The sequence below is a fragment of the Pogoniulus pusillus genome, chromosome 17 (genome assembly GCF_015220805.1).
Source record: "Pogoniulus pusillus isolate bPogPus1 chromosome 17, bPogPus1.pri, whole genome shotgun sequence".
In the NCBI taxonomy this organism is placed as follows: Eukaryota; Metazoa; Chordata; class Aves; order Piciformes; family Lybiidae; genus Pogoniulus; species Pogoniulus pusillus.
Window position 1 is genome coordinate 17469148 of NC_087280.1, and position 15473 is coordinate 17484620.

Here is a 15473-nt window from a genome sequence, read left to right on the forward strand (position 1 = left end):
GCAAGGGATGAACTAAGGAGGCAGCAGTGTAGCCCAAGTGGGACAAGACAGTGTGCAAAGAGGGCTGGAATCCATTCTCCAAGGCATGGAGAGCACAGCTGGGAGGTGCAGAGAAAGCAAGACAGGGTTCCGCACACACGCAGCAGCAGCAAGCAGCCCACTGATGGGCTAAAAGCTGCTTTAAGTGCAAATGGCCACAGAAAGAGTCAGACAAGACAGTGATCCATCTTCAGGCAACCTGTCAAATTGCCCTGTGAAGCCCCCACTACTTCTGCAGTGGAATTGAGGACCTCACCAGCACAGAAGACACCCTGTGTTTACACACAAACACTGGCAGCAAACATTTAGGGGTACAGACATGTCAGCAAGCCTCCACCATTGACATTTCCACCCAAAGAGATCACAAAAGGGTGAGTGGTGCTACTGGATGACAACTGGAAACCCAACATGCTGACACATGGATTTCCCTCTCCTACCTGATCCCCTCCTATGAGTGTCAAGGCAGTTCTGTGTTTTAAACTGAATGAAGGTAGACTTAGATTAGACAGTAGGAAGAAACTCTTTACTATGAGGGTGGTGAAACACTGGATCGGGTTGCTCAGAGAGGTTGTGGATGCCTCAGCCCTGGAAGTGCTCAAAGCTAGGTTAGATGAGTCTTCAAGCAACCTGGTACAGAGGAAGAAGAGGTCTCTGCCCACAGCAGGGGGGTGGGAACTAGATGATTTTTTAAGCTCCTTTCCAACCCATTCTACATTATCTTTTACCTATAGCCCATTAAGGGCATGGAGAATCTTGCAGTAGCATTCAGCAAGCTTTAGAAGAGGTTCTCAGGCCTGACAAAGGCATTCAACACAGAGCTGTGCAGGACTCTGTGTCTGTGCAGCCTGAATTACGCTTTAAAAGGTTAAAAAAACCCCAACAACTTTAATAATCCATGTTTTCATGCAAATTGACAGTTATCAAAGAGAAGCAGAAAAGGAAGAGCAGTGGAATACTCTGGCATATCCCCTTCATACCAATGAATTTAGACTCTGTGTGTTTTCTTTTGTGTTTAGTCTGCTGGAAGGGCTTGGCGTGAGCTGGGGCCAAGGCAGCCAGTGGGGAGCATTAGCTTGGACCTTCCCACAGAGCTTTTGGCTTGTACTCCAGGCTCACAGAGAAATGTCTCTTCCCTTTTCTCCTCTCCTCCTCTGCAGCCAGCCAAGTCTTGGACTTAGTCTCATCTCTTGAAGGGTGAAGTAACAGAAATTACTTCTACAGACCCATCCAGGAGGTACATGGATGAAAGCAGGCACAGGATTTGGTACCTGTGCTGCATGGGGGCTTGCCAGAGCCAAACACAGCAGGGTACAGGTGAGAAATGTCTGTTCCTGTTGGGGAGAAATGTCTGTTTTACATGAATGAAATAGTCACAGCCCTGCAGCTTGAAGTTCTGCCTATCCGTGAAAGAACAAGGAGCTCTCCAAGTTTCCCCAATCTGTCCCCCACTGCAGCTTAACTCTGACTTGGAGGAACAGCCTAATCTCTTCGCTCACTGAGTCCCTAAGCTCTCAGAGGAGCCTGCTGGCAGAGTACATTGGACACAGAGAAGCACAGAAAGGTTTCAGACACGGGTGCTTAAGCACTATCACCAGAAAACAACCTTGGCCCAACAACCAGCACTCAATGCTAACACTTTGCCATTACTGATGAGCCCCCATGGCAAATACCTTAAGGAAGTTTAGAGAGGAGAAAAGCTACAGCAGGTCCTGGCAGCTACCAATCACACAAGTTTTCTGCTGTAGGTCAGTCGGTTCTGACTTCTCAAGCGTGGTCAGTGTATGGTAGTGTCCTTTCTGCAACCTGACACCTAACCCACACCCCCACGTATCAAAGAAGAGCATAAGCCGGAGGAACGTGGAAGGCTTTGACTCAGCTTCTCCCTTGGCCTTAGCCTTTGGACCACCAACCTTGAGAAATAGGCTGAAGCAGAAGACCTGGCATCTAAACATCAGCAGGTTTGAGGCTAATGGCAAAAGCATCTTCCATTAAGGACATTTATTTTCCAACCCTCAGATAAATTTGGTGACCTATCCCTCCTCCTGTTTTTAAGAAAGGGAAAATATTACTTCCCATCAGCAGCTAGGACAAATAAAAGGAGAGATCTTCTTGTCCAGTCTCGACCCTCACATTATGCAGGGATTTTACAACCAACTTTTAAAGGAGCTTCGCTACTCTTGTGCTTAGTCACTTATACTTTTTATTTGCAGTTTGCTCAGCAGAAAACAGGAATAAAGAAGTTTCCTAGAAGCAGGAGGAGCAATAAGGTTTCAGATCAGGAAACAGATGCAGCTAACTGCAAGTCACCAGCATCCTAGGAAATATCACTCTAACATCTATTTGAGATCCATGATGAAATCATCCTATTCAACACCAGAGCCCTTCTGGTGCCCACTTTACAGCTCTACCAGTAATTTGGCTTCAGTGATCTTAACCTCAGTTACAGCAGATGCTGGCTCTATCAATGCCTGTTACTTTCCCTTGCTTGCCTGAGAGGAGGACACTTGGTTTATTTTGCTGATATCACTTTCCCATTGCTAGAAAGGCTGTACTCAACTTCAGCAGTGGTACAGGGGATTAAATCACCACATCTATGTTCCAGAGGCAACCCTGACATGCTATTCCACACCTCATCAGAAAATGCCCCACTTTTGTTGTGTCTGTTCTGCAGAAATAATCAGATTTTCATTGCCTACTGAGTTAAATCCCCACAGAGCTAGGTGAAGGCAAAGTTTCCAAAGAAACATTTTGGCTAACAGCTGCCTGGGGAACACAAATACCTTTTAAAGCTTCACTGCCATGCCCAAAATAGTACACCAAAGATTTCCTCCATAAAAATGTAATTATCCTTACCCTCTTTCCCTCCATAAAACAACTGGGGTAAAGTCATGCTGGTTCCAAGCTAGGACATTAACTGTTAAGCAATACACAACCTCTTGAATAGAAGCAACTGTGAGAAACCTTAAAGCAAATTCTGCACAGATCGAAAGATTAGGTTACATGTCTAAGTATCCTGCTTACAATATGTTTTTGACATTATTTGGTATTAAACAACTAACTGAAGACATTCTGTACCAGATTTTCACCACCTCCTGGGTCCAGCTGACCTTGCTTTCCACCTAAAAGAGATGTGGTGAGCACCATCTACAGGGTATCTGAGCACACGTCAACTCTAACTTCCCCAAAGGCACAGGGAAACTCTTCCCTGATGCTTTATGCTTTGAACTGAAATCACCACCTGCCAGCAATGACTGATCTCACACGAGGCACAATCTAAAACTATCAGTAAGATAGTGCCCTGCATATTGTCTCTGGTGCTAACATCTCACCCAGACACTGCTGGCTGGAAGCTGATACCTCAATCAGCAGCATAGCAATAGCATTGCTGTTCTCTGGAGATAAAAGGACAGATAGTTCTTCTTTGGTATCAGCTTGCATCATGAAGGGCATGAGTCTGTCAGAGTGGGATCAGAGGAGGCAACAACAATGATGGGAGGGCTAGAAGCCCTCTGCTGTGAGGACAGGCTGAGAGAGTTGGGGTTGCTAAGCCTTGAGAAGGCTCCAGGGAGGTCTTCTGTTGGCCCTTCACTACTTAAAGGGGCTGACAAGAAACCTAAGCATAGACTTTTGAGGAGGGCCTGTTGTGACAGGACGAGTAGTGATGGTTTGAACTAAGAGGGAGATTTAGACTAGAGAGAAAGAAATAACTCTTTACACTGTAGTGAGACACTGATCCAGGCTGCTCAAAAAAGTGGTAGATTCCTCATCCCTGAAACCATTCCAGGTCAGGTTGTTCAGGGCTCTGAGCAACCTGCTCTAGTTGCAGACATCCCTACTCAGTGCCGGGTGGGGGTGGACTAGATGGTTTTTAAGGGTCCATTCCAACCCAAACCACTCTGATTCTATGATTTCATGTCACAGCAGGTCCAAAACCAAACAAAAATCTCCCAAACAAACAAAAACACCCAGAGGAGTTAAAAGAACTTTGAGGGACTTTTTTCATCATTCCTAGGACCAAAGCTGTGATTTAAATTTGGTCATCAAAAAACTTTTAACCTTACACCACCTGAACTTTCAATAGTACATTTTTCCTGCCAAGGTCACATCTCACTACTCATTTTGCTCAGGTCCTAATGAAGCAGAAACTTGCCAGTCTTCTAACTTCTGCAGCACAGATCACACCCTTGAGGCTGCAATAAAAGACAAAAGGAATTCTCCACACAAGCCTGACTTCCACCTTGCTGGTTTTGACTTTGATTCATAGGCTTGGATTTTGTGGAGGAGGAACTGTTTGGCCAATGGCAATTAAAGAAAAATGCAGCAGCATCTGCTTGAACAGATGCTTCTTCAAAAACATTTTAGTCCACATGCTATGTTTTTCTACGTGTTTTTGCTTTGAGTCACATTTAAGAACAACAAGATATCAGTTACCTTGGTCTAAGTCCCATGAATTCTCACCTGACTTGAACCTGAAGTTCCAGACAGGCATGCTTGAAAAGGCATGAACAGGTTGAAATCTGAAGAGCCAAAAGGACATGTGGAAGTACATGTGCTGGCATTAAATGATAAGCAGGAGGAAAACAGAAACACTAAGACCATGCCTACCCAACTTCTGCATTTTTTTTCCTTTGGAGGCTTCCAAAATGTGAAAATATGAAGCTAATAAGTCTAAAGAGCTCCAAAGGCTCTGTTTTTACTGCAGTAAGATCAAGAAAAAGTAGGGATAAGTTGAGCAAGTAACACCAGATCAGCTCCTAATATGCAGCTAGTCTTTGTTATGCTGTTATCTTTGAAGTAATGTATTACTGGGAGAAAAAGAAAGTATAAGAGTCATCAGATTTGGGATTTTTCACATGAAATGACCCTTCTTATTCCATGCCATTAAGCAAAAGTAGGTTGGGTAAAAGCTTGGATTAGATTCAGAACTCCTCACCAGGTAAAAACTTCTCTCAGAGAGGATGACTGACAGTAGAATATGAATATTCCTGGTGGATGTCACAGATACTAAGGGGAATACAATAGGAAAGGTAAGAAACTCATCAGAAAAGCTGAAGGTATTAAATCAGGCAACAGTGAGCAACAAGACAGTCCCATGAGAACTGGATTAAATCTCAGATTAGAATAGATTAGGAATGTGCTGTTTATCCCTTTTCTAAATCAAAGATTCACTGAAACCGAATTCCAGGAAATAGGCACCTGTAGAGTGAGACCACAAAAGAATAAGCAAGACCCAAGTAATTAAGTAGTTGGCAATAATTGCCCAGGTTAACAAGATGGAATGTTGGAGTGCTAAGAAAATCTCACCTAGCAAATAACTCCAACAAAACTATCACAGACAAGAAAAGAATCTATAAATGCCCTCAGTTAAGGCTTAAATTATTGATCTCCATATGGGGCAGCAAAAGTAGTTGAAGGCTCCACAAGAAAAAAATCAAACTAGATAATGCAAGAGACTCAGTGAGCATTAAACTCTGAAGCATGGGATTTTAGTGTTTACATAGTAAAATAATTGTGCACAACTTGAAGAACCTTTTATCAACAGACCCTAAAAAGAAACTGAAACCATTGTATGAAAATAAATTTATTACAGTGAAAGCAGGGATTTATTCACCATCTTCAGCATTCAGAGAGGTTCTTTTCCTTGATGGGGAAAAAGAAATGATTAACTTAGAATAAAAACATGCAGATGACAGTAAGATCAAACACTTCATGAGCAGAAACCCCTCAAACTGAGTTGAATGTTGAGGTGGGCATTGAAATATTTTCTATTATTAGTAACAGATGTCTTCTGTCACACTTTAAAATACATCTATTGTTTTATATCCTGTTGCAGTTTCTCCCTCTGTTTTAGAGTCTTTTTTGCTATGCTAAGTTCAAGTGTTTGAAATCTGCATTGCTCATGAACTGATCTGGAGTTCTGCTGGAACAAAGAGTGCATATATCCATTGTAGAAGTCAACTGCTGTAAGCCGCTTCTTTAATACGACTCCTTTGATTCCAACCCAGCCTACCTAAAAGTAAGAACAGAAAAGACCCAAGTTTCTTCCATGTTGTAAAATTACCTTCAGCTCTCACTAGGCTGGCTGAGAGGATACAACTTATGTAATGTCATCAAGTGCCAGGTCCTGCACCTAGGTCACAATAACCCCACAGTAAGCTACAGACCTGGGGATGTGTGTCCAGAAAGCTGCAACTTGGAGAAGAAACTGGGGGTCCTGGGTGATAGTCAACTGAACGTGAGCCAGCAGTATGCTCAGGTGGCCAAGAAAGACATTGACATCCTGGTTTGTATTGAAACACTGTGGTCAGCAGCAACAGGAGGTGATTGTACCCCTGTACTCAACACTAGTGAGGCCATACCTCAAGTTGTGTGTTCAGTTCTGGGCCACTCACTATAGGAAGGACATTGAGGCACTGGAATGTGTCCAGAGAAGGACAACAAGGCTTGTGAAGGAGCTGGAGCACATGGCCTGTGAGGAACATCTGAGAGAGGTGGGGTCGTTCAGTATGGAGAAGAGAAGGCTCAGGGAAGACCTCATCACTCTCTACAACTGCCTGAAGGAAGGCTGGAGTGAGGAGGAGGCAGCCTCTTCTCTTTGGTGTCAAGCAACAGGACTAGTGGAAATGGTTTCAAGCTGCACAAGGGAAGGATCAGACTGGATGCTAGGACATATTTATTCACTGAAAGGGTTCTCAAATATTGGAATGGTGTGCCCAGGGCAGTGGTGCAGTCACCATCCCTGGGGGTGCTCAAGCACCATGTGAACCTGGTGCTTAGGGATGTGGTTTAGTGTTGATCCTTCAGTGCTGGGTCGAGGGTTGGACTGGAAGATCTTTAAGATCTCTGGAAGACCTCCAAGGTCTCTTTCAACCAGAGATATTCTGTGATTCCATTTACACTGCAAATCAAACACTCACTTTGCAAGTGAAAAGCCTGTGAGCAGAAATTAAGTTCTTCAACTTACCAAATAAGAAAAGACTGATGCTAATTTGAATTAGTTCAATGAATCATGATGGACAATTAAAAGTTATGGAAGACAGAAATACTAAAAGCCTCATCTTAAGGACAGCAAATGTAAAATAGGTGGGAAAAAACTTACCCTGCAACGAGCTATCAGCATTTGTGATGCTTTATGGTACAGTAGTGAACCAGGAGCAGCTCCACAGTCACTTAATACTTGATCTAAAAGCAAACCAAGATTTCCTTGCATTTTTATGTCAATATATACAAAAAGGGTTGAAACATATTTCTTTAAAGTACAACAATCACCTTCAGCCACTCTTCTGTTCAAAAATATTTTATTTTGTGTTTTATGATAGCCTAATGAGCAGGGAAGAAGCAGACCAGTCACTCTCTGGCACTGCTCCCTACGTGATCCATGAAGAGCCATTAGCCCTGTGTGCTTTGTCACACCACTCAGCTCACAAGGCTTTCATACTCACAGACTGTGATAGAAAATAGTCTGAGCATAGCAGACTGGGACAGCTTTCATTGTGAGAGATCCCCAGACAAAGGCAATAGAAAAGGATCTTCTAAAGGATTAAAATCTTCTAGTCTCAGCATTCACTGCTGCTCTCAACATTATCAGAGAAGGAACATCCATAAACCCATTTCATCCTCATCTTTGGGCGCAGAAACTTGCATGCACATGACTTAGTGTTACTGGGGTATCAGGAAGCACTGCTTTAAGATACTATGTATGATCTTGAAGTTGACACTGGAAAAGGCAGGAAAATTAAACTTCAGACTAATTTAAAAGAAAATACCTGAAAACCCAGGAATATTATCCACTTCCACCAAATCCAGAAGCTTAACAGTAGTACCCTTCCAGAGGGTCTGCAAAGGGAACTGGAAACAGAAGCAGATGACACATTCAGAATAGTTCCAGGCAGTGATCTATATTTTTTTCTTATGCAAGATATCTGTGATAGTAACATTAGGAGGAAAAAATCAGCTATGCCCAGATAAGAGAGTTTCCTTATTATATCAAGTTTCCCTTGGTTTTCTTCACCTCATTGACAAGTAATTAGTTAGCATATGCAGAGAGGAGTTAAGCTGCCATCTGTCAGCTATCATGCAAAGTTGTAATCATAGTTTTTTGAAACCCCCTCAAATACATCAGAGGAAACCTTGGAGCTAAACAACACAAAACCACTGAGCTGATTTCAAACTTGGCATCAAATTAATTACAATTCTCCTCCACACTAATTCCACCTTTACTGCTGGAGTTCTAAAACACATGCTAGGTTCTAGAGGCTAAAATAATTAAAACTTGAGATTTAGTCATGAATAAAACAAATTATCTACACCCAACTCAGACATGCTAGAGGGACAGAAAGGGGTTAAAAAAAATCCCACTGTCTTACCATACTTCCTATTGCACGATGCAGTTGTATTATTTGTGCAGCTGTTTGCTCTTCCCATTTTATACAGCTCTCAGCTATAGAGATTTTAGGAGCTAAGAAGAAAAAGAGAAGTGACTTTATGGTTTGTTTTGCATCTTTTTGCCAACAAATATCTGTAGCATTTTATCCTATTTTAAACAGACCAAGAGCAGGTTCACCATCTAGCCACAAGTACCTTAGCAATAGGAGAAAAGATTTTGCCAAAATTAGCTCTATTTGGATCATTTCTTCTTTATTCCAGTTGTCCTCTTACTTACCCACTGCACTGCAAAGGGATCACACATTTACAAGCACAGCTGTAACACTGTTGTCTGAGTTACAATCACTCAGATTTTGCAACAGCTTGATTTTGATACTGCATGGCAGATCTATTACCACTAACGTAGTAAGTCTGAAGAAGAATTCTGAAGCATTTTTTCCCCTCTGTGTGATGTATTTAAACCAGAGAGAGCAGTGAAGAGACCATACTGACAAAGGTATCTAAAACTCCAAAATATAACCCAGCACGCAGGAGAAAATTAAGTTTTCCATCTGATTAAAAAATCAAATCAAATAATTAAATAAGTTGTGTACCTACCAAAGGTTACTCCTTCTTTTGGTTGTTCTCTTTTATTTTGTAAGCTTTCAGGCAAGTTTTTCAAGACTGATATCAGCTGCAAAAATAAAGTTTGGACAATGTATTAGCAAGACTAAGTAGAGTCTGTTTAAATCCGAGACATAAATGCAGAGAACTTCATTTTTCATCAGGGAAATTTTCTTGGGAGCTTTTAGAAAACTGGGTCAGTAGAAGACTTGTACTATACACACTAAAGCATTCTTCCCACATCAAGAGAGACAGGGAATTTCTGGAGAGAGTCCAGTAGAGGTTACAAAGATGTTAAGGGGACTGAAGCATCTCTGTGAGGAGGAAAGGCTGAGAGATCTGAAGCTGTTTAGCCCAGAGAAGAGCAGACTGAGAGGATCTCCTCAATGCTCAGCAAGAGCAAAAGAATCAGAGGCAAAAGGATGGAGCTGGGCTCTTTTCAGTGGTGCCCAGTGACAGGACAAAGGAAAAGAGACACAAACTGGAACCCAGGAGGCTCCACCTAAATATAAGGAAAATCTTTCCTGTGACAGTGCCAGAGCCCTGGTGCAGGCTGCTCAGAGAGATTGTGAAGTCTCCATCTCTGGAGAGACTCCCAACCTGCCTGGACATTGTGATCCTAGGCAACCTGTGGGTGACCCTGCTTTAGCAGGGAGTTGGTCTAGGTATCTCTAGAGGTCCCTTCCAAACCCCATCATGCTGCAATTCTGCATATCACAATTAAACTCTCCAAATATTCTTCTGCAGAACCTTTCCTCTCTGATACTAGTCTTGTAATAGGACAGAAGCTGATTATTAAGTAGGGATTCACTTCAATGGAAGAATAAAGCACACTGTTTCCATGAAAAGCACTTGAGTTCCTAACTGAACGGGAATAGAACAGCAACACAGAAGACCAACACTGGCAGCTCATCAGACATCACTTGGCTTCCTTCTCAGTGAGGCAAAGTGCTCACAAACAGAAGTTTCAGACCACTCTCCTCTTACCAGCTGCAGTCAGCTCAGATCAAGATTAAAAAGAAGTCTGTTCACATGAGGCTAATCTGTTCACATGTTCACTAATCAGAAGCAACACTAGTTCTGTATGACCTTACCAGGTTTGCACCCATCTTTGCTAACGTCACTTCCAGGTCCTTCGCAGTACAGCAAGGAGGAACAACAAACTCTTCTTGCTTAATAATTGGACCTACATCAAACCTGCAAGGCAGAAAACACACAGGCTTACTAGAGGAGAGCCTACAACTCAATTAGCAGTATTTTTCAGCACATTAGCCAATAAAGTTTGGCTCTCAAGACAACATAGGGAATCTGTAACACAATGATGGGCCACAAAGACCATCACAGGGCTGGAGCACCAGTCCTACAAGGACAGACTCAGAGAGTTGGGATTGTTCAGCCTGGAGATGAGAAAGCTCTAGTGAGACCTTACAGCAGCTTTCTAGAACCTGAGGGGGGCCTACAAGAAAGCTGAGGAGGGACACCCAGTGACAGAACAAGAGGACAGAGCCTCAAACTGTGACAGGGCAGGTTTAGGCTGGACATTAGAAAGAATGTCTTCACAGAAGAAGTGATGGACATTGAAACTGGGAAGTGGTGGAGTCACCATCCCTGGAGGTGTTTAAAAGGAGGCTGGATGAGGCACTTATTGCCATGGTTTAGTTAATTAGAAGGGCTAGATGATAGGTTGGACTCAGTGATCCTGGAGGTCTTTTCCAACCTGGTTAATTCTGTGATTCTGTGACATTTTACAAGGGCTCATCACAGTAGGACAAGGGACAACAGACTAGAGCAGAGCAGATTTAGATTGGACATTAGGAAGTTCTTTACTATGAAGGTGGAGGAACACTGGAACTGGCTGCCAAAGGACGTGGTAGTTGCCTCAACCCTGAAGACATTCAAGGTCAGGGTTGCTGGGTCTCTGAGCAAAGTGATCTAGCTGGAGCCGTCCCTGCCTACTGCAGAACTAGATGACCTCTAGAGGTCTCCAGTGCATTCTAGGACTCTAAATCTCTCTCATTCCTAGACAGACAATTGCTTGTTCTCTGTTTCACTTACAGGAGGTTACAGGGGTCTCTGAAACCCTAAAAACAGATCTTTGTCACATCACAGCAAGCCTCTCCATCTGTGCGACTATTCGCTGTCTGCCCCTTGTAACGCTAAAAATCACAGAGGAAGCAGAGTCTAGGGAGCAAATTTCACAGTGACTAAAATCCTGTGTTTAATCTGACAGTATGAAACTTAGAAAGTTTCTAAGTGTTTCAAAAGGTGTTAAAGTATTTAAAGGACACAGGGATATAGTGGATGTGGTTTAGTTGGAGTAGCTTAAGCAGTAGCGATGGGATTGCGAGCTCTAGGCAAGCAGTCAGCCTTAGCTGCAAGGTCTCTTCCAACCTCAGCAGTGATTCTATGAAGTGTCAACACAGTGATTACACAGAATGATGTAAATGATGACTTCAGTGCTGATGGTTTAAGAAGCCACAGAAGCAGTGAGTAGTTTTGGGGAAGCACATCTAACCTACCTTTTTGGTCTTATTTCCATAATTGTCACCCCAGTCACTTTATCTCCATGAAGCACTGTGTGGACTATCGGTGCAGGGCCACGCCATCGTGGGAGGCAGCTGGGATGGATGTTCAGCACACCACTGAATTGAAAGGTTTTCAAGTTAATAGTAGGAACAGTAGCAGAAGCTGAAACCATGTATACATAGGTGTGTGTGATGGTTTGGGTGTTCCCCGCCCCCCCCCCCCACTTTAGAAGTTACCCGGACTAGACTCAGCTGGCTCTGGGAATATAAATGAAGCTATTTATTTACAGCTAGCACAATATACAAGCAGATATTTACAGTATATACAGTTATAGACAGAAATATACAAGGTAAAAGGTGACACAGAAGCACAACTCCCTTCCCAGAAACCTGAGTTGCCAGGAGGGGCTCTCAACCACCCCTGCACCTTCCCCCTGCCCTTCTCAACCTTACCCCAGTCCCAAGGAAAGATAGAGGTTCAGCCAAGAGGTTAAGAAGCAAAGGTGAGTGGAGGGTGTGTTAGAGAGATGCAGCTCAGTCAGAAGCCCATGGCAGAGTGTGACAAAATGGCAAGAGTGGTATCTAATGTTTTCGTTTCTTCTTCAGCAAGACTCTGAGGGGAGCAGACATCACCACTGTTTTCCTTTCACAGCCTCTGATCTAGTTCTTCTCACCAAAACATTCTGCCCTGCTTCAAACTAGCACAGTGTGCAATATTAATCATACTGAACCTCAGAATCAACTCTGCAGACTTTCTGAAGTACTGCTGGTTTAAATACAGATTTAAAGGGGAATTCATGCTATACTTCCTTCATTTTCTCAGTGAATACAGAAAGGGAGATAAGAGGAATAAAAGCAAACACGTTATGATGAATATTTGCATAGATCTACATTAGCATGCTAAAGAACAACAGTCAACCTCACAATGACAGGGGTAGGGCTCAGATTAAGCAGGTGTACCCAGAGAAGTTCACTTCATCTGCTCCAGGTCAAGTGCTGACTCAGAAACAGTCCTGCTATGCTAATGAAGCAGCAATAGATGTCCTGTCAATTCACTTACTATGGGAACTGCAGAATAAGCTCCTCGCTTAGGAGACGTCCAAATGATGCCACCACACCCACATCAAACTGTCCCGCGGGTCCAGTGTGTGGCCACTCGTGAACAGGCAGCTGGAGCTCCTGGGCACAGCTCCTCACAGGCAGCTGTCCAGGCAGGCGGGAGGGCAGGGTCACTACCTCCAGGCTGGACACAAGCGAGTTCTCGCTGTGCTCCCTGGGGTGGACAAGGCACTGAAGGTCTCACGCACACAGAGCAAGGGAGGCAAACGGTGGTGCACCTCCACTCCTCGCTGTTCCCCTGTACCCTTCCATATCACCTGTCCCTCCAACTCCCATCCCCTATCTGATTCCCAGCCTGTACCGTCCTCAGCCTCTTAACCCCTATTGAGCCCTACGGTCTCTATCCACTCTCCCGGCTCTGACTCCCTCTAGGACCCCACTCCATGGCCCCTGTTCCACTCTGCGCTCCCTTGCCCTTCTCGCTTCCCTAAGAACCTTTGTTCAACCCACGGTTCTTGTCCCATTGATGCCAGCTCAAACCCTAATGCCATCACTGTCTCCCACCTTCCACCCCTCAGTCCCCAGCCATCCCTCACCGTATCCAGCCTCTCCCTCAGCAGTCCCTGCTGTCCACCGCCAAGCACCCGGATTCCTCAGTTCCATCTCCTGAGCCCCCTCTCACGGCCCCGGCCCCCTGGCCCGGCAGCAGGCGGTACCTGGCGGCCTGCAGGGCTCGCAAGGCGGTGACGGCGAAGCGGTCGGTGCCGAAGAAGAGCACCCGCCACGGCGGCGCCCCCCTCACGCCCTCCCGCCACGGCGGCGCCCCCCTCACGCCCTGCCGCCAGGCGCACAGCAACCTGCCCCGCATCGCGCCCTGCCGGCGCGCGCCGATGACGCCACCCGCGCGCGGAGCCCGCCTCGGGGCGGGGCGAGGGGCGCACGCGCCCACCCCTCAGGCGGAGGCGGAGCCACAACCCGGGGGCGGGGCGGCAGGGAGCAGTGGGCGGGGCGGCAGGGAGCAGTGGGCGGGGCTGTCCCGCAGGAGTGGGCGGGGCTGGGCCGGCGCCCGCGGGCTGCGGGGCGGGGTGCGTCTGCGGGCTGCGCCTTGCCCTGCGTGGCGCTTCACGGCCGCAGCGGGGTGGGCGAGTGGCGGTCGCAGCCTTAGCCGCGGTCTCGCCAGCGCACCCTAGGCGCGGCTTCCAGCCCTACCTTCTGTCTCCCCACGGCGGGCGCGCTGCCCTGGCAAGTGTCTCCCATGGTGTTGAATCCGTAACCCTAGCCCTCATGACCGTAGTGTGGCCGCTCTGCCTCAGCGCGAAGATAAGGCGGCATAAAATGACAGCGGCAGAGGGGTGTTGACACCGCGGGCACTGATTTTCCGCCGACTCCAGTCTGCCTCTGTGGACTGCTTTGTTTTAAGAGTGATTAAACTTTGGAGAATGTTTTCCTGTAAACGATGGGGTCAGAATAACTCAAATCGCTTACTTCTCCCATAACATAAGAACTAAAATATTTGATCCTTCTAGCACTCTCTCTGCCGTGGAAAGAAGGTTTGCTTGTGTCGTTTTTAATGTAAATTACACACGCAGATTCCCCACACATCTAAACCAACAGTAAATCCTACAGGCTTTGACACTCTTGAGGATTCCTCACATGGAATGTGAGAATTGGGGCATCTCCTGTATGCCAGTGAAAACGTGTCAATTACTGGGAAACAGGATGGCAGACTTTGTGCCGGGTGGGGATACAGGAGGAGACGGTCCTTAGGAGAAGTGAAATATTATGCCTCACTCTCACTTTCATATCTATTTTGCCCATCATTAGGGCTTTCACAGAGAGAGTGATTGGCATTGGAATGGGCTGCCCAGGGAGGTGGTGGAGTCGCCGTCCCTGGAGGTGTTCAAGAAAATACTGTGTGAGGCACTTAGTGCCATGGTCTGGTTGACTGGAGAGGGCTGGGTGATAGGTCGGACTGGATGATCTTCCAACCTGGTTGATTCTATGATTCTTTTTGCAGGCACTGCAGATGCCTCTGTTTCCAGTGATCAAAACAAGGAAAACTAATGAAAAAAAAAAAAGGCTGGTTGAAGCTTAAAAAAGAAGAGTCAGGCTCATGCTAACTCAGGTGCCTTTATTCTTGCAAGCTGAGAAACAGAAAATATGCTACTAAATAATAAGGTAGTCTGCTATCTGAGAATCTGTAGTTAGAAGTCAGTTGATCCCAAAAACTTTATTAGGTGGGGAACCCCATGAAAGTCCTTGATTTAGTCACATGCAGTTCACTGATAAATTGCAGCTGTATCGCATCGTAGATAAGGTTATATGGCAAAAAAAAAAAGAGAAAAAGATAAAACAAGAGGGTAGCAAGAGTGAAGGAATGGCCTCTGCTTGAGAAGGGATGAAAGCAACCCGTGTAGCTCATCAAGGAAAGCAGATGTGGGGAGAAGGGCATGCAAGCAGTCTGATAAATAGTATAGAGCTGGTAAACGAGGAACAATTAGTTGTTGCACAATAACTAAGTGATTACAGGCACTTATGGCTATCAGGCCCCAAAAGAGAGGAAGCAATGTTCCACACTGTGTGTAATTCAACTGCTTATCTCAAAAGCTGGGAAAAAGAAGTTGACCACATAATATCTCAGCTAGTGAAAAATACTCATGGTTTCTAGAAGCAGCCAGCAGAGCTGATGGAAAATGTCCGGTGTTGTGCCGGTGAATACCAGCTCTCTGAGGTCAGCAACAGCCCAAAAGATGCCTTCAAGACACCCAAAAGCTGGGGATTTGAATCCAGTGCTCGTTTCCATCAGATCCTGGCACGGGATCAGTAGGACACCGGCACTGTGTGCAGAGCTTCACCTGCTGC

General features: G+C 45.3%; 1 protein-coding gene across 1 annotated transcript; it reads right to left on the reverse strand.

Annotated features, from left to right (window-relative positions):
• Window positions 1–5604: 5604 nt before the first annotated feature.
• MTFMT (mitochondrial methionyl-tRNA formyltransferase) lies at window positions 5605–13518 on the reverse strand. The gene is made up of 9 exons (XM_064157115.1): window positions 13328–13518; window positions 12613–12825; window positions 11547–11669; window positions 10122–10224; window positions 9022–9097; window positions 8406–8497; window positions 7806–7887; window positions 7139–7221; window positions 5605–6049 (listed from the first exon to the last, which is right to left on the reverse strand). Exons 1-9 carry the CDS (start codon window positions 13477–13479, stop codon window positions 5849–5851), a joined length of 1125 nt encoding a protein of 374 aa, XP_064013185.1. The 5' UTR covers window positions 13480–13518; the 3' UTR covers window positions 5605–5848.
• Window positions 13519–15473: the final 1955 nt, after the last annotated feature.

What these genes read in the sequence shown, in the direction of transcription:
- MTFMT (XM_064157115.1), bottom strand. Translation starts at nt 13,479, where the DNA reads ATGCGGGGCAGGTTGCTGTGCGCCTGGCGGCAGGGCGTGAGGGGGGCG. An exon ending in CTTATTCTGCAGTTCCCATA is followed by an intron (nt 11,670 to 12,612) that starts GTAAGTGAATTG and finishes CTTTCAATTCAG; the next exon opens with TGGTGTGCTGAACATCCATC. An exon ending in AAAAGAAGGAGTAACCTTTG is followed by an intron (nt 8,498 to 9,021) that starts GTAGGTACACAA and finishes TTTTCTTCTTAG; the next exon opens with CTCCTAAAATCTCTATAGCT.